Source organism: Callionymus lyra, chromosome 11 (assembly GCF_982586985.1).
Source record: "Callionymus lyra chromosome 11, fCalLyr1.hap1.1, whole genome shotgun sequence".
Classification (NCBI taxonomy): domain Eukaryota; kingdom Metazoa; phylum Chordata; class Actinopteri; order Syngnathiformes; family Callionymidae; genus Callionymus; species Callionymus lyra.
In genome coordinates this window covers 15,421,871-15,441,265 of record NC_141828.1, presented here as the reverse complement: position 1 = coordinate 15,441,265, position 19,395 = coordinate 15,421,871, and the positions used below count along the sequence as shown (strand labels likewise).

Sequence of the window (19,395 nt, the reverse complement as noted above, 5' to 3'; positions counted from 1 at the left end):
TATCAGCCCTGAATTAGCCGTCCGTCTCCACCAACAGGTGCAGGATGTTGTTGCCACTCGGTGCGAGAATAACCTCCGGAAAATGAATCACCGGCCGCTTCGAAACCTGATGTGAGGAATCCACACGGAACTCATGAAACATTCAGGATTAATTACTGCATACAAAAAAGTAGGAAAGTCATTTATAGTCATTTATAAAGCGTCCAATTAACACAGGAGTCCCAGAAAATTAGGAAAAAGCACAAATAAAAATGTCTTTAAAAAGATGTTTCTTGAAGGAGTCAGTAGATCATCAAACACAGAGGGAGAAGAAGATCGTTCCAAAGCTTAGGAGCAACAGTCTGGAAGGATTTCTCTCCTCTGGTCCTGAACCGTGTGTGAGGAACCATCAGTAGATTCTGATCCACAGACCTCAGAGCCCGAGCTGGGGTGTAAGGCTGGATCAGATCAGTGATGTAAGGAGGAGCCTGACCATGAATAGCTCTGAAAGTAAGAACCAGAATTTTAAAGTTGATCCTGAAAGAAACTGGAAGCCAGCGAAGAGTTTTAAGGATCGGGGAAATGTAAGTTCTTCTACTAGAGCAGGTCAGAATTCTCGCTGCAGAGTTTTGTAGTAACTGCAGGCGAGACAGATCCTTCTTGTTTAGACACCAAAATAAAATGTTAGGTAGTTTACAGCCATTATTGTCTTTGACTTGACCCGGGACCACCTCAGAGGTGACGGCTGACCTTCAAACGACCTTGAACAAAAACAATCGGCAAGAAGCTTAAGGACAAAACACACTTTCTTTAAACTAAGAAATATAATTTATTGCATAAAAATTATATTTAGTTACAGGTAAGAAGGCTAGATGTTTCCGATCAATACTTTTCAGAGATAAAATGTCACTGGATTCCTTTTTTTTTTTTTTTGTTAATTTTCTCCACTTTTCCTGTAAAAAAAAAAAAAGAAAAAGTTTTTCTTTTCTCATCAGCAGTCTCTGTAACAAAGTCCGAGAAAAGATGAACCAAAATCCAACCGCCTTGGTTCCCCCGAAGCTCTTCCGGGTCAGCAGTTCATTTCCGTTTTGCGTTCCGCACTTTTTTTTCCGAAAGCGTCCCATTATTGTCTCGCAAGAATTTTCCCGCCGGTTGCCAGCGTCACAAGTTAGGATAGAAAATCAGAACCCTGTCAATGCCCTGACTTGAAAAAATAGAATTACTCTTCCAGGGAAACAAAAAGAAATCAAACGCATCTCTTTTTCTCTTTTTGCATAGCACTTACAAAATGATGACACCTGCGCACACACATCGTAGTACCCACACACACACACACACACACATACACACACACAGCAAGGCGACTCACTGCTAGAACATCTTTTGGTTTTTGTGACTTTTTTTTGTGTTTTTTCTTTTTGCTTTAAGACTGGAAATGGAGAAAAAGCCTGAAGACCCTGACCACAAAGCAGGAAGCTTCGTAAAAACGCTTCTGTCATCAAATTTTCAAAGATTGTGTTGTGACGGTAGATAAAACACACACACACACACACACACACACACTGTTCATGTTGAGGTAAATGTAATGTTCTCCTGCAGATTCAAGGCAAAAACTAATCTCTGCGAAAAACTCCTCCAGCAGCGAATGGAATAAAAAAAAGAAAAAAAGAAAGACAGCGTTTCAAGCTCAGCATCCATCATCACGCCTGATAGCGTTAGCTTCGACAAGTTTAGCTAGAGAAGCAGCCATCAGGACCAACAGAAAAAAGAATCCACAAATATGGATAAAAACTCACCGAGCGTTCCCTAAAGGAAACTTTTAAGAGACGGTTAGAGAGGAACATACGTGTGGATGAACCACCGGCGTCTTCTGCAAGAACTGGTTCGTGCTGCTACGAGAGAAGAACTTCAGGTTCTAGGCTGCGTTTACATGGACTCCGTGACTTAGGGGGGGAAAGTAGTGAGACTTTAGTCAGAGAAGAGAACCTCAAGACACCGAAGAAGAACCTCATGATAAGAGAGTCCATCTCTGTGATGGTCTTTAAAGTACCTTCTCTTCCTTAAGAAGAAAGTGGTGGTCTACCCTTTAGCTTAAGGTCATTGTAGGTCTTTCTTCTTGGGTCTTTCGCCCTCCTTCTTTGAAAGTGTGTTTTGATTGAACTCAACATATGTTCTCGACTCGAGGCTTCGGGGGCCAAAACCAGAGTCACTTTCTTCAGCCCACAGCAGCTTCTAAAAAGGACCTTCAATGGAGGGTGATGTCGTGACCCACAAGGACTACAGGGTTTTTTCGCCTTTCCATTTTCCCAGCAGAGATAATGAACTCTTGACGCTGAACAGGTAACCGATGATAGAGTGGATTTAATGTACGGGTCCCTCGTGATATGAGTCAGAGTCGGCGTTGAATGAGTCATCCTGAAACGATCCATAGGTGTGGATCTCATTATAGCTCCTCCAGTTCCTGGGAAAAGTGGGCGTAGAAGTAAACCCTCACTGAGGTCTTTGTCCAAGGTGTAAACGCGACCTTTTCATTTGAAATGACCTTAATTCTTGAAAGAATTAGCCTCGACATCTTGAATTGCTAATGAGCTGAACTTGGGAGACCAGTCCAGTCAAGGTCAGGGTTGTCTCTGAGGTCAACTTGTGGACCGGGTGTTGACTTCAAACTGGGGATGGAAGCTATATTAGCGTTAGTTTGTTAGCGCTAATAATACACTGTATTACCCAAGTCGATAGCAATCTTCAGGTCGGTCGAGCTAGTTCAGGACTTCATAGACTCACCACTGCTGACCTGTTGTATAAAGTTAAAGAATAGTTGGCCCCCGTTTATTGACGCCTCATCCGATCCGACCCTCATTTTTAAAAAAGCTTGGACCCCCCTGACTCTCCATGTAAACACAGCCACTTCCTGAAAATGTCGGGTGAAAGTCCTGCTAAATGACTACGATCGAAACGTTCCGAGATTAAAAAATGTCCAAGGTGCCTCCTGTTCCTCACACCTCGGAGGGACAGCGATGTAACGTCGAACCCTTAAGAGAGAAAAAAAGGTTTCGTCCCGCGATTATAACCCCCCCGAAAAAAACCTCGCGAGGCGAAAGTTTCTAATGATTTGTCGTCGGAGAAATTGGACTATAAATTCTTGATGAGTCCATTAATGACCGGTTGATGTGTGTGCGGCCTGAGGAGGTTGTCGCTGTCAGATATTGAGCGCACACACACACACACACACACACACACCCGCGACAATGATTTTTCAGTAGAAAAAAGCCCCTCTGCCCTGAGGTGAGACGCGGCTCCATCATGCACTCGCATGCTGCTACTGAATTGTGGCTAATCCGTCGCTAGCCCGTGTTGGTACTTGGCTGCTTCCTTTTTCCGTTGATTATGTACAAGAAAAGTAGAAACACAACATGACAGATGACGCTTCACAACCTCACACATCGTGTCTCGATCGTCACCACATTTTTTTTTTAAGGATTCTGGTCGCCGCGGGGCATCCCGTGCGTGGACTTTTTCGCTAGAGGGCGCTGAAGAGTCGACAGGGTCGGGTGGCGCCGCCGGAAAAAAAAAAAGTGCGCCGATGCCTCGTGTGCATATCCACTGGCAGGTATCCGTCATATTCCTTGTGTATATTTAGTTTTTGTTTCGCCCCGGAACCAATCAGCAGTCTCCGTCCGTCGTCATGACAACAAGCACTTCACTTTTGCCCATCTCTTCCAGCGCCGTTGCCAACGAGACTAGGTCGGCGTCGCCTTGGTGACAAGCCTCCCATAGGTCCAGTAGAACACCTGTGGGGCTGGGCTTCGTCGCGAAGTAGTTGAGGTACCTGAGGGGGAGGAACCAGAGTTCATATCGAGAAGACGTTTTTTAATTAAAAATACTTTATCAAGCCTTGAATATTCACTCACAACGAAACACTTCCAAACTATTCAGTTCTCTTAAGAATTCTAACACTACATTTTAATTTACTGACTAAAAAGTTACTTAGAAATTAGAAAAATAAACTTGAGCTAAACTTTTTTGTTTTATTGTAAATTATTTTGCTTAATTTATATGTAGTAAAAAGTATTTCTTAAAAAAAAAAGAGTTAGAATTAAAATAGTCTTAACGTGTCTTTATTTATGTAAAAATAAATATCAATATCAATTTCAAATATCTGAAATTATATACAATATATATTTTTTAATTTATGTTAAATCTTATATAATATAATTACAGTGATAATCCAAATATCGACAGAAATTTCTTATAAAGGTTTCATGTTTATTTCAATCTAAGTGTTTTCTATATTATATTATTTATTAATACATCATTTGCTAGAAATTTGTTCCATAAATGATACATTTTTATTATTTTATTTTGGAATATTGCAAAATTGAGTAAAAAATGTTAATTATTTTTGTTTTTCTTTACGTTTTTTAATTTAAAAAACAATAAAACATTTAAAATAACAGAAATAACATATATATGTTTAAATTATTTTTGTATTTTTAATATAATTACAGTGATAATCAAATACAAATAGAAATGTCTTATAAAGGTGTCAAGTTTATTTCAATTTAAGTGTTATCCATAGTATATCATTAATTAATACACAAGTTGATAGAAACTTGTTTCATAAATTATAAATTTTAACAATTTAATTTTGGAATATTGCAAAATTTAGCCAAAAATGTTCATTATTTTTGTTTTTCTTCACGTTTTTTTTATTAAAAAACCCCCCAAAAAACATACAAAATATCTGAAATTATATATATTTTTTTAATTAATTTTGAATCATGACTATAAATACAGTGACAAATTACAAATTATGCATATATATAAATGTCTTAAAAAGGTTTCAAATTTCAATCTAAGTTGTATCCATATTATATTATTTATTAATACATATTTTGCTAGAAATTTGTCTCATAAATGATACAGTTTTATCATTTTATTTTGGAATATTGCAAAATTTTGCAAATATTTGTCACTTTTGTTTGTCTTTAACTAAACATTTCAAATAATCTGAAATGATATATATGTTTTCTTAATTTTGAATCATGACTATAATTACAGTTATATTCCAAATATACATACAAACGTCTTAAAAAGGTTTCAAGTTTACTTCAATCTGAGTGTGACCCATATTATATTATTTATTAATAAATAAATTATAAATTTGTTCAATAAATGATACATTTTTATTTCACAAACGTATCTCCTGACCTGTCGAAGCCCAGACTGCGAGCCAACAGTCTCCAGTCACAGCCTCGAGCGCTCGGCGCGTCCAAACTGGCGCAGATCTTGTGGCGAATGGACTCCGGCAGGCGGAAGGCATACGGTCCCACTTGAGAGGAAGGCGGGCAGCTTCCTCCGGACGGCAGGGGGGAGTGAGGCGGGAGCGTCTGGACACACGATCAGTTACGAACGTTAAACTTGCGTAACGGGGTGTGATGGTTCGGGGGGTTCAGTACCTCCTGGATGTCCGTGTGCAGCTGGAATATCTGACCTTCTCCCTCCACCTGTCGCACACAGATCTTGCAGGTGAGCTGAGACACGACCAGGCTGCTGCGCTCCAGGCTGAAGGTGCAGTGAAGGGGTCTCTGACTGCCGCTCCAGATGTGGTAGAAGGGAATCTCCTGTTGGGGAGCGTAGAACCAGAGTTATGACACAGTAACAAGGAGTCAGCTGGAAGTTGTACATAAGAGATCAGGATAGATCTACTTTATAGAAACTCTACAATCAGATTAGTGATGGACTGATGAAGCTTCATGAAGCAGTGTCATGGTGTTTAGAGGTCAGTAGGTGGCGCCATCAGTTTACAAATGATGTGATGTTTCCGTTGTTCAAAACAAAGGAAAATAGTGCAGAGGCCGCCATCTAGTGGACAGAAATCTAGTGAAAATAATGACACTGCTTCATGAAACTTTATGTTTTGCTTTTTCTGCAGCTTGACAACCAGAAGTTGTTTATGCTGGTGAGTTAGAACTTGTAAAGTGTTCTCACTCTCGCTGAATGCCACGGTTTGATTTTGAAAAAAAAAAAAAAAAAAAAATACATGAACAATAATTGGCCTTCTATCTAAATGAAAACATATTCTTCTTTCTAATAATGCATTTTTGTTTGTCTTGCTCCCTCTCAGTGAACTCATCTTTGCAGCTGCACATCCTTAGCAAAGTTTTTGCTGCTATTATGGTTGAAAAGCTTTTGGTTTCAACTTTCAAACACGTGTGCAGTTTTTAAATCGATTTAAACTGATTTTTCTGCTTGGATGGTTCAGGAGTTGTTTTGTTCAGAAGCCAGTGTAGCTCTTGAAGCATGTGAAGGTGAGTCTGCTCTATGTTTGGGCTGGTGTTGAAGTGCCTTTGGCTGAAGACGGTTATATAAGTTCTTCTTAGTGTCGCAAAAATATCCTACACTACCCAATAACCACATCATTGTTATTTAATTTATTTTAAATAACAACTCAAAGTTATATCTATTATCGTGTATGGTTTTAGATATAAATCTGGACGACCAAAGTAAGTCTCTGCATGCAGGATTTTAATTTAATTCTGCCGTCTTTGCATCTGAGCTTCCGTTTGTTTATTCCGGTCTCCATGGCAACAGCACCATTTAAAAAAAAAAAAAGGGACATTCAAAGTGTCTGACCTGGTACTTGGCCAGCAGCTTGCTCCTCCAGTGAGTGTGCGGGATGTCGTGGATGGACAGACGCAGGTTGTGGTAGCTGTCTTTGAACAGCAGCGGTTTGGGATCCTCCAACAAAACCCCGCCCAGACTTCGTTCCAGGTCCAGAACCTCCTGCACAAAAGAAGTTAAAAAAAACTTAATTTGCAGGTTTTAACTCCAACAGGTGGCATCTTCGCCTATCGACTGTCATCTCAGGCAATATTAGAGTAAATAAGTCTGTCGTCGTCTGGCGGGAACCAGCGTGACGCCGTCTTTAAACAGAGATTTGAAATCTCTTCAGCTGTCAAACAAGCTGCCTCCAGAGTCCCGCCACGCTTTTAAATCAACGGGAAAAAACACGGAGCGACTGAAAACTGTTTAATCCTTTTTTTTTCTCTCCCCAAACACAGAACTCTGTTTTGTTTATCAGGCGGTTCACACTCGCCACTTTCAGCTTCCAGAGGGATGAAAGATGTCAATATTTGTTTGGCAGAATTCAATTTAGGAAAACGCAGATGAACCTGCAGGGTCCAAACTATGTGTTTTTTATTATTTTTTTTACTCTAATTGACTCATTTCTGAGCGGCTGTGACGACTTGAAACAGAACCGAAATAATGGCTGCTTCGCAAATGAACTGAAACTGGTGATGAAAGCTCCATAAATCTAGAGAGAGCTGTAAAAATGAGGCGATCATTCTTTAAGATTTACGAGCCCCGTGTGCGAGCGTGAACTTCTTTTAGGTGAACTAATGACAAGACGCATGTGAAGGAACCAAAAAAAGGACCTTCAGCGCGTGAGGAGTCTCGTGGATGCAGTAGATCCGGAGACTGTAGTCCAGGGACAGGCACGGCGCTCTGGGGGCGAACAGCGCCAGCTGGAGGCGTTTGCAGGCGGGCCGAGGCGGGCAGGACTGACCCACCAGACCGTAGGTTCCCAGCTGCTCCATCAGGACGTGACAACATTCCTCCTCCAGCTGCAGGTAACATGGAGACGACAGAGTCTCTTCGCCCACCGTCAGGACCTCCTGAGCACAGATCGGTCAAGAGAGGGTTCAGGAAATACATAGTGAAGAAAAGTTAACTTGGAACATGATATATATATATATAAATATATATTTACAGAGATATAACGTAGTAAGTGTGTGTTAATATTTGTAATTATGTGAATATATGCTTAGTATAAGCATATATATAATACTATATAATGTTTTATTACATAATATTGTTTTACATTATATTTATTTTTATATTAATTTCTATTTATTGTCATTTTATTGGCACAATTATATTTATATATATATATATATATATATATATATATATATATATATATATATATTTACAATTATAATGTTTGTAAGTATGTGTTAATATTTGCACTTATATGAATATCTGCAAAGTATATGCATATATATTATACTATATAATTTTATATTATGTAATATTGTTTTACATTATATTTATTTTTATATTAATTTCCATGTATTGTAATTTTATTGGCACAATGATATGTTATATATATATTTACAATTATAATGTTTGTAAGTGTGTGTTAATATTTGTAATTATATGAATATCTGCTTAGTATAAGCATATATATAATACTATATAATGTTTTATTACATAATATTGTTTTACATTATATTTATTTTTATATTAATTTCTATTTATTGTCATTTTATTGGCACAATTATATTTATATATATATATATATATATATATATATATATATATATTTACAATTATAATGTTTGTAAGTATGTGTTAATATTTGCACTTATATGAATATCTGCAAAGTATATGCATATATATTATACTATATAATTTTATATTATGTAATATTGTTTTACATTATATTTATTTTTATATTAATTTCCATGTATTGTAATTTTATTGGCACAATGATATGTTATATATATATTTACAATTATAATGTTTGTAAGTGTGTGTTAATATTTGTAATTATATGAATATCTGCTTAGTATAAGCATATATATAATACTATATAATGTTTTATTACATAATATTGTTTTACATTATATTTATTTTTATATTAATTTCCATGTATTGTTGTAATTTTATTGGGACAATTATATGTTTATATATATATATATTTATGTAGTGTATATACTTTATGTTATGTATTGATATGGGTGTTTATATAGTATGCATTTATATTGATATATTTGCAACAATATTTGGATAATATTTAATACAAACTGAAGTATAGTTTAAACAGTTCACTTTTTAAAATGTATATAGCTTTGTTTTGTATGTACAAATAGTATCTTATACAAAATATGTTTATAATATAAATATTCAAAAATAAAAATGGGAAATTATTTTTAATATTAAAATCTTCAATTGTTTGACAAAAAAAACGATCGTTCTTCCTCACTATAGTTGCCCTACATTTATATTTTTCTTTATTATTTAGTATGTTTTTGTATCCTTAAAAATAAATACCTTAACAATAAACTTAGGTCACTTGCAACAACACACTGCATGTGATTAAAAGATTTTTCCGAAACCACAATGTGTGAAGATCTTCAGATTATTTGTGGATCCAGATTGTAATCCAGAACCAAATTAAATCATCTATTCCTCGTCCCGCTATGAATTTATCCTGAAAACGTCATAAATAATTTGTTTAAAAACATGTTTCTTTCGGATTTTGGCTACTACTAAATTACCTCTGAATTGCAATGTTTTTCTTAAATAAAATTACAAATAAAAACTATTTATAACATTTAAAACCTTCAAGGTTTATGTCAGATACGTTAAAAAAAAATGTGTTTCATGTAAATAGATTTATAAACTGAAAAAACATTTAATATTGAAAATGTGATACAATAATAAAAAAAACAACTCGAATAATAACTTGAGAACATAAATGAAAATAAAATAAATGTCCACAGAGAGTCTATTTGATGATGAACGTGTGAGAAGATAATTCAATATCAACGTCTCTCTCACCTCCCAGGCTCCTTGGTGGGTTTGTGTCTTGAGGGTGAGGGTCCAGTCGGGCGTGGGCGTGTCCAGTTGGGCGCAGTGAGGTAACGTGAGGACCACGGGCCGATTCAGCAGCATCCCGGAGGGGCCACAACTGACCACCGGGCTGAGGACCGTCTGGCTGCCCTCGGAGGGAAGACTGGAAGCAGAAGAACATCATGAAGAAGAAGAACTCATGGGACTGGCCTTTTGTCCACGGCCTGGAGCTGTTGTTGCATGATATTTTCAAGGTCATTCTGCCCTTTATTTACACAATTATAAACCCGTCTTTCCCTTTTTGCCAAGTAGAATTACACTTCCAAGAGTTTTTAACAAAAACTCAAAGGATTTTTTTTAAACCACCTAAAAAAATGACATGAATGGACAAAATAGAGGTAATTTATAAACAGCATATATTCACTATTGACCTTTAATCACTTTCTGAAAAACAACAAGTGCAATTTATGAATGGTTTTGTTGGAGGCATCTATTCTTTCAACTTAACACTTGTGTTATCTCAGGGTTCAAGGTGAAAACAAATGTGTTTGTGGTATCCCTTGTGTTGTCTCTGGCTCGAGGAGAAAGACGGGCCACTTCGGGTCACCTTGGCCCAGAGATAACAGATTTTTATGACTTTAACACACTTAAAAGTCACTATTTTTTTAAACTAATGATCACTGAAACACACAAGAATACAAGTCAACAACACTGTATAAAAACACAAAACAAATTTAAATAAAAATACAACTATAAAAGTGTTAAATTCTATTAAATAACTTGAAAACTAAAATAATAAAGTGCAGACAACAGTAAACTCAATTAAACCCACAATGTAAATTCGCTTATCAATTCAATAACAGTGTTTTTCTTCACAAATCTGTTAGATTGTTAGAAAGCCTGTGTGTTTTAATGTGTTCATTTGTTCATTGAAGTGATTATTATTAAGTTTATTTACAAAATATCCTACACTACCCAATAAACACATCATTGTTAATTTATTTTAATTTGTGATGTTGGAGGCATCTATTCTTTCAACTTAACACTTGTTATCTCAGGGTTCAAGGTGAAAACAAATGTGTTTGTGGTATCCCCTGTGTCGTCTCTAGCTCGAGGATAAAGACGGGCCACTTCGGGTCACCTTGACCCAGAGATAACACAACGGTTAAATAAAAACTGTCTCTTTATCTCTTCGTCTCACTCCCTCCCAAAGAACTCATTGCCGAAGCAAATCTTTACCGTCAATATGCAACATGAAATATGCTTTTCAGAAACCACGCTACTCTTTTTTTAAACCTTATTTTTTCAAGACTTAGACTTAGAACCGTGCATTACTCTTGACGCGTGTGCAGGTGAATCTGCTCTATGTTTGGTTGGTGCAATGGGATCATCAACAAAGAGTTGAAACCATCACTCTCCTGGTCTAAGTTCCCCCCTAGAGATCCACACTCACGTTGTCTTGTCCCACTTGTTGATGATGAGGTACATCTCGTAGAACTTTCCCTGCGGAATGGTGCCCGGAGGAACCAGCAGACTCACACCTGCGACAGAAGAAAAATACACTTTTTTACTTCAATCCCTACAAAAGAAAAGCCTCACAAGGCTGGTGCCAAGTGTGTTAGTTAGTTAGTTAGTCCAAAGGCCTGTCAATCACCTGTGTTGGGGATGGTGAGCCGCCCCCCCAGGTGACCCAGAGTGGTGCTGGTGCTGAGCCCCGCCTCCCTGGACAGGGTGTGACAGGGGTACTCCCCCCCCCTACCCATCGTCCCCACCGACTTCAGACTCAGGATCTCGTGGTCGCCCGGGTACATGTCGGCGGGCAGCTCCAGCGAGGACAGCGTGGACGCGTTGTACACTTTGATCTTCAGGCTGGGCAGAGGGTCCAGCAGCGGGGAGGTGGTCATGGGGATCTTGTGGAGGCTGTCGTTGACCCCGTACTGCAGGGAGTACAGGGGGCTCCGGAAGGTGCCGGCCCCGGCCGTCAGGTCCGGAGGAGCCGACGGATGCAGAGTGTGTGGGTTATCTGTGGGGCGACCGAGACGAGTGAGCTTTTTTTTGTTGATTTAAGAAATAAAATAAAAAAATGGGGGTGTGGGTCACCTTGTCTGGGGGGTTTGTAGTTCCCGGGGTGAAAGGCAGCGGTGAGAGCAGAGGAGGAGTCTGTGATGTCGCCGTGGAGATGGCGGCATCGGCGGCGGTACGCCAGCACACCGACGCACAGCACCAGGATGACGCACAGCAGCAGGGCGCCGACCAGGCCGGCGTACACGGCGACGCCCATTCCAGGGGCGACGGCTGGAAACACAACAGAGGGTGTTTAAAGACGACAAAATCATCATCAGTTTTGAGTGAAGAATCTGTTCATGTTGTGAGGGGACTTCTCTAACGCTAGGACCAGTTGGATGAACTAAATGAAACCAGATTAGTTTTCAATAAACTAAAATGTCAAAAGTAAGTTTTCATATTCGATTATATTATCTGAATATGCAGTTTTTTTTCCCCATCTACCTGGTCACATGACCCGTTTAATGTTGGGCAATATGTGTGAAAAGTAGACATTTTTCTTTGCATCATATTTTAGAAAGCACCCCAAAACCACCTTAATATAAAAACCTTTCCAGCCCACTGTTTAATTTACCTAAATATCCCATCATTTCATTATTTATAGTAAGCTGGGTAGGTTTTTATTAGCCATAGCAATGTTTACTTGTTTATTAATTATGTGTTATATTGGGGGGGAAATTTAATCATATTCTTTTCATTGAATGACCTCATTAACAATTTAGATTTTCAGTCTTTTTCTTTTTGGGAGCGGGTTAGGGTTAGGGTGAGTGCACCCCCTTACATTTTTGCAGATATTAAAGTATATCTTTTCATTGGACAACACTGACAAAATGACACTTTGACACTTTGACACAACGGAAAAAAAGTCTGTGTAAAGTTCATATAACAGTGTAAATGTATTTAATAATAACTCAAATGATAGCCATTAATAGCTAAACCCCTGGCAACGAAAGTAAGTACACCCCTCCCATGAAGACATCACGGAGCTGGCGTTTATTCGAGGATGAGGACGCCCCCAAAGATGTTCTATTGGGTGTAGGTCTGTGTAGATCACTTTTACCCTCGGCCTCTTTAGTTAAGCAGTGGTCGTCTTAGAGGTGTGTTATAATGCTGGAACACGGCGACCCAGTTTCCTGCTTCAGTATTTCACTTAATGGCTATATTTTAAGTTGTTATAAGGGAAAGATTAGGTTATATATGCAACACACAGACCACTTTTCGTTCTGTCATAGTGTCATTTCTTCAGTGTTGTCCCATGAAAAGATACACTTAAATATCTGCAGAAATGTGAGGGGTGTACTCACTTTTGTGATACACTGTATGTTTTCATGAAGTCAAGTGAAAACGTGATCCTTGGCAGGAGTATGCACTGTCCAAGTGTTTTACAGCCCAATGACTTCTCTTTTATAAATGTAATTATAACTGTCTTTATTATGACATTCTGACTCTTTGTAGCCACTAGTACTTAAGTTAGTAGTAAGTTTGGCCTCTGGATTTCAAAAGTAAGGACTTTACTTCAACTGAAACTTCTATAAGAGTTTTTTGACAACAGTTTTTTTTTCCGTAGCTGGACGCCGATGAAAGCGAGGATCACTTCCCGGGCCGGAGTGGACACAAAGAACGATGATATTGTTTAGAAGAACCCAAACAGGAAGTGCCAAAACGGCGCCTGCACGTTTTTTTTTTCCTTTTGTTGAAGTCCAGCTGAAATATCTTCTATAGCTTGGTCTTAGCTTCACATAATCCTTATTGGATTGTGCCTCCTACTTCTCCTCTCCTACTGGACGGGGGGGGGGATTGATTGTGAAGAGACCAGCAGGACCACCTTGCAGGGCCAAGCTGACACATGTGAACCAGTCACACCATGGAAATACACAGACAAACAAAAAGCAAGGTTGGCGAAGGACAAAAAAAAGCTGTTGTGGGTAAACAGGGAGGGATTGAGAGCAGTTTGGCAGGACGAGGGAGGATATCGAGGCTTTTATTTTTTGCGAGAACACAGAGGTTTTTAAAAAGCGAGGTGAGTAGGAGAGCAGATAAGGATAGAAGTGTTACGGGCCCCGTGTTAACAGAGCAGAAGAAGAAGTCTTAACGGAGGAGCTGGAGGCAGACGGAGAGAGAGAGAGATCCCACGCTCACGTGGCCCGACGGAACCCAATCCGACAGCCGTCCACACTTATTACCAAGGAGCAGAAACAATGTTGAATTAGGTGCGTTACTGCGAGCTGACCCGGCGTCCGCTTCAGAAACATCACCGATCGACTCTTGTCGGACCGCTCTCAAAATGTTTATTTTTTATTTTTTTTTAGGTCTTATCTGCTTCCACCTCACAGCTCCTCGATCAAAGAGTCACATTACTTGGTCTGCTTCCCCGGGATCCCCCTTCCTTCTCTCATGTTGGATTAGCGCGACGGCGGAGCAGATTAGAGGGTTTTTTTGTTAAGTTACTCCGACGACCCTCCGTCGCTTCGTGTTACGTAACAAGCGCTCAATTAGGAACGCCGGCTTCGGGGAGTGGCGTGAGCGAGGGGGAGACGGGCACAGATGTTAGGACTCACAACATGCACAGATGTGCGCACACAAAAGTGAGAGTCGTGGGAAAAGGTGAACTTACGATGGCTTGCATGTTCAATAGAAACCTTTTTATCTGTTCGAACAGGAGAAGCAAAAACAAACAGAAGAAAGTAAATATATAAATAAAAAAAAAAAGGATGTTATTATGCAAATTATACAGTTACAGCGACGACGGAACAGAATTGGAACATAAACTCATCAATATGAAAATAGAAAAATGTGGACATGAAAGGAGACGAGCAGAACCAGAGAATCATCCGGATGGAAAATAATAAACATGAGCGGGTTTCACAATTAACATAGAGATTACAGTGTGTCACAGCGTTGTGCGGCAACCGTGGTGTGTAGTTGGATTTTCTTTTTTCAGTTTCAAAAATCAGGCATTCACAATTGATACGTCTAGGGCTGTGTCCCCTGATCGCACACTTCTCCGAGTGCACTGGTTTACAGTACACGTTACCCATACACACTGACTCGACAGCTTCTTCCTCTACTACTTTTTAACGCTGATTTTAACCTTATCGCCGACACTTGACAACGCTTTTCACCAATTGAAACACGTTATTAAGTTGTGTTATTTTGTTGTTACTGTTGTTGTGTTGTTTTGTGATAAAACTTGTGTTTTGTCAAACATTTACGCCGGATACGATCTGAGCACGTAGCTTCCGTTTAGCGTCATCTATGTCACTAAGATGGCGGCCATTGACGGTTGAAAGTTTCCATCGATCCACACTTTTTGGCCATTTGAGTGCTCATTGCTCACTACATTTTCGCACACTGCTCAATGGGACTTACTTGTGCACTCAAAATATTAAGTTTAAGTGCAGAAGTGTGTGATTTGGGACACAACCTTTGTCTGGATTTGTGACGCTGAAAAGGTTTATGCAATAATGGGGCAAAACGAGCAGAACGTGGTGTTGTTGACCAGTAGGGACTGATGGCCTTCTTGTCCATCATTAAGGACTAACTCAGCAATTTTTGACCAATTATCTGTTTGCATTATTAACGATTTAAAGATTTGTAACTCTCTGTGGTGCAGAGAGCCACAACTCTCGTGTCATATTTCAAATGCTTAAAAAAAACAACATTATTTTTCAATAACGAAAATGCTGCTCATTACCCACGGATGGAGGTCTGCACTCTCAGAGTGCTTTTCTTCAAATAAAAAAACTTTTCGTTTGTGGCCCCATTTTCTAATATTTGTAAATACCTTTTACTACTAAGCCTGTTTTTAGATCATTTACATATTTTAATAAATGTTTATATTAGGTTGTTTTCACAAAAATTTTTAAATACATACTTTGGAGATAAAAATCACCCTTTCTTTCACTGTGAATCACTTTTTTTTAAATGAATATTGTCTCACATCATCATAAGATTTTACTTTAATGATTGTCTTTATAATTCACATTTATTCCTAATATAATTTTGTCACGACACATCATTTCTCACAGAAAATGTTTATCGTTTTAAAACACTTGAATTAGTTTGATTTCATTCATTTATTTTTCGGTAAAGAGCTAATTGTTATCCCTAAAAGCCGCTAGCGTTGCTTTAATTCTGTTTACTAATTAAAACTCCAACATTGTAGTAACGTGTGAAGATTAGTATGTTTTTTCAGCTGCTCGTTGTAAAATCTGTGGCTCGGATTATCTTAATAATGTGTTGATTAAACTACTGTATTTCAAGTTGTTTTCTTGTAATACACCAGAATGTTTGTAATCACAGCCAATGAACGTTTAGCTTTGATTGATTTGTTGTCATAACACAGCACAAAAAAAAAAAAAACTCCAGGCAATGCTCATTAAAATCCGAAAATGGAATCACAATTCCGTCAACATTATATCAGCCTCGGTGGTGAAGCCCAAACATCTGGCGGTTTATTCCCCCCAAAAAAACATGTTTGTTTCGTTAAACGCTGCTTGACTGTTACAGTCACAGATTGCGTCTCCGGCGCCGCGTTCGCCCCGGGTTCACCTCAGCCCGTCGAGCTCCTGTTTTTTTTTTCCCAGACGTCCTCCTGGGACGACTTATCGGCGTCCAGCTTCCGTCAGGAAGTGCGTGCCTTGTCTGTCGGACTCTGAGCGCGCATGGATGATCCGGGCTGCACGTGCGCTGAGCTCCGCCGTGACGCTCTTTTGAGTCTTTCTAAAGTGTGTTCTTGAATGCAGCGCCTCTGCGGATCTGTACTCTAATGCGCTGTCAGCTGGATTTCTCCGCGCTCATCACTTGCTGCACATCGGGTGTCAGCGAGCGTCTGACTCACTTTCATATGCTTCCTTCTCGGCGCTCACTTCCCCGACTCCGGTGCTGTGTCATGCTTTGCTTTTTTTTACCGAGCGCTCACCGCTGTGTCTCGTCCTCCTCCCTCCATCTGTGCTTCCACGGATCCATCGCCTCTTCTTCTTTGTAAATTCACCCTCTTGAAACATCTGGTGGAGATTTTGCCCTTTTTTTCTTGTCTATCATCTCTCTCAACATAATTCATGTTCTACCTCAAAGCTGCTCGTGCGAGAACTCTGAGAAACACTGTCAAGCAAAGCAGGGCCGTGATTACAGCCAGAGGAGGAGGAGTGAAGCCCATTATTACGTCATAATGGACTCCGCTCTCGTAACCTCTCGTTCGACGGGATTTCGGAGATGAAGCAATAAGTTCAAAACAGGGTCATGAGGAGGGACTTACTGCATCTTGGAGAGGAAGACTTCAACATTTGAGTCAGGAAAGTTAATACAATTTTAATTTTACTAATTTATCTTACATGTGTTATGTTCTGTCAGTATTATTTTGGGGTTAAATCGCGTGGGACGACTTACACAAAAGCGTACGGAGGAAGTGGGTACTGGAAAACTGATTAATCAAAGTATTTTGCTTAAAAATATAGTTTTTCTTATTATTGTGTATTGAGATTTTTCTAAAATAAAATCTTAATAAAGAACCGAAATAAATGATGAATGATTAATACGGTTTATGTCAGAAACAACTGTGGTACCAGTGCCATCACTGATAACCATAGTCATGTAATTTTCAGAGCTGGGTCGGTGGTTCTCTCAGTTTAAAAAATGATTTCATTGAATTAGTGACCAAAGTTTCGAGTACACCATGTCATCCTGTTTCATAAAACCTCTTCAACCACTCATTTTGAACACATTTTCACCATTTTGATTTTTGTAAAATAAAAAAACACCAGTAAATATGTGAAGATATTTGAAAAATAAGTAAATTTAGTTGTTGAAAGGTTTACCATTAAACCTGAAACAAAATAAACTTAAACAGTATTACGTTTTTATATATATTTTCAAAAATCAACTAATAAAAAAAAAAAGATGAATAATTATAATATTTATAACATATCATTTAATGTAAATGGAAAACAAAGAAAACAATGGAAAAAACATTAAAGTAAGAGGTCAAGAAAGACGACAATATATTTCTATGATTTTAAAGGACGCATAAAAATGTATAAAATAAAAAATGCTTTTAAAATGCTCTAATACTGCTCTAATAACGCTTTAATAATGCTTTTATAATGTTCTCATAATGCTTTAATAATGCTTTATTAATGCCAAAAAAATTATAAAATAAAAAAAGAAGTTATCAGCTGGAGTTTTGGTTGGTATGGTTTAATTTCGCGATAAGTTTCTTGTTGACTTGGGTCTCGAGGGAGGTTCTTGCAAAATACCAGTTCCAAAAATCAGTCCTTGATACAAGTGCTAGAAGGTACCAAATACTGTAGATTGTGTTTCTAAAAGCAGTGAGTTCACCAGCGACCAAACTAACGCGTTGACTTACTTCGACTACAGAGACCCTCGGTGCAGTTCTTGCTCTCCATCATGCTGCCGCTGCAGTGCTTCCCCCCGTTCCTGGGCGGCGGGGCCTGGCACTCCCGGCTCCTCCAGTGGGTGCACTCGGTTCCACAGGCTGACCACTTGGCCCAGTCCGTCCAACCTCCGTCCACTGGAATGAGACAAAGAAGGGTTTAAACCCACCCGGGCCACAGAAAGGCAGGAACAGACTTCCATCAGCTGTGGTTGATAAAGTTAGCACATGGCAGGATGAACATGTAATGGTCTGTGTGCATCATTTAACAAGTTGCTAAAGCATTCAGAGAGAGTTTGAGCTGGAGTGGCCTGACGGAGTTTGAAGGGATGAGAACGAGGGCAACTTGAAGCTACTTTAAATGGATGATTCAACATTTACACCAACAACACATCCCATAATGTGATCGTCATCCTCACCCGGACAGAGAGTGGTGCAGGTGATCCTCTGGAAAGGAGGGCCGTCGCAGAAGGCGCCGCCGTTGAGAGGCGCAGGATTGGTGCAGCTGCGGGTCCTTCGCTGCCAGCCCCGCCCACACCGGGTGTTACATTCGGACCACTCCGTCCACGAAGACCACCCGCCGCTCACTGATGATAAAAACACAAGAGGGAAACTAGTGAATGCTAGTGATGGGTTGATGACGCCTCATGAAACATATCGTGATACAGTGTCTTCTTTTTGAAAGGCCACTAGATGGCACTCTCGGCTTTATCATCTTTTGCTTCTAATTGACCAATTCAGTGAAACGTGGCATCATTTTCAAACTTAGAGCGACACCTAGTGGCATTTAAAACTGAAGACACTGTTTCTTGTCCTGACCACAAACCCTCTAGTAACCTTTAATAAGGCTTTAATAATGCTTTAATAATAGATAGATAGATAGATAGATAGATAGAGCGATAGAAAGATAGATAGATAGAGCGATAGATAGATAGATAGATAGATAGATAGATAGAGCGATAGATAGAGCGATAGATAGAGCGATACATAGATAGATAGATAGATGAATAGATAGAGTGATAGAGCAATAGAAAGAAAGAAAGATAGATAGATAGATAGATAGATAGATAGATAGATAGATAGATAGATAGAGCAAAAGAAAGAAAGATAGATGGATAGATAGAGCGAACGAAGGATAGATAGATAGATAGATAGAGCGATAGAAAGAAAGATAGATAGATAGATAGAGCGATAGATAGATAGATAGATGGATAGATGGATGGATGGATGGATGGATGGATGGATGGAGCGATAGAAAGAAAGATAGATAGATAGATAGAGCGAAAGAAAGAAAGATAGATAGATAGATGGAGAAAGATAGA

At 39.0% G+C, this 19,395-nt stretch overlaps 1 protein-coding gene across 1 annotated transcript in view; it reads right to left on the bottom strand.

The window, feature by feature from the left end:
- Nucleotides 1–784: 784 nt before the first annotated feature.
- The window catches only part of unc5b (unc-5 netrin receptor B), a 67,530-nt gene continuing 48,919 nt past the window's right edge, over nt 785–19,395 (bottom strand). The window contains exons 6-17 of the mRNA XM_087802447.1: nt 18,493–18,660; nt 18,047–18,211; nt 14,297–14,329; nt 11,719–11,913; nt 11,273–11,641; nt 11,072–11,159; nt 9,607–9,781; nt 7,416–7,655; nt 6,613–6,762; nt 5,436–5,600; nt 5,188–5,366; nt 785–3,805 (exon numbers count right to left, since the gene is read on the bottom strand). Coding sequence (XP_087658573.1) covers nt 3,640–3,805; nt 5,188–5,366; nt 5,436–5,600; nt 6,613–6,762; nt 7,416–7,655; nt 9,607–9,781; nt 11,072–11,159; nt 11,273–11,641; nt 11,719–11,913; nt 14,297–14,329; nt 18,047–18,211; nt 18,493–18,660 — 2,093 coding nt within the window. The 3' untranslated portion in view covers nt 785–3,639. The remainder of the gene's footprint in view (nt 3,806–5,187; nt 5,367–5,435; nt 5,601–6,612; nt 6,763–7,415; nt 7,656–9,606; nt 9,782–11,071; nt 11,160–11,272; nt 11,642–11,718; nt 11,914–14,296; nt 14,330–18,046; nt 18,212–18,492; nt 18,661–19,395) is intronic.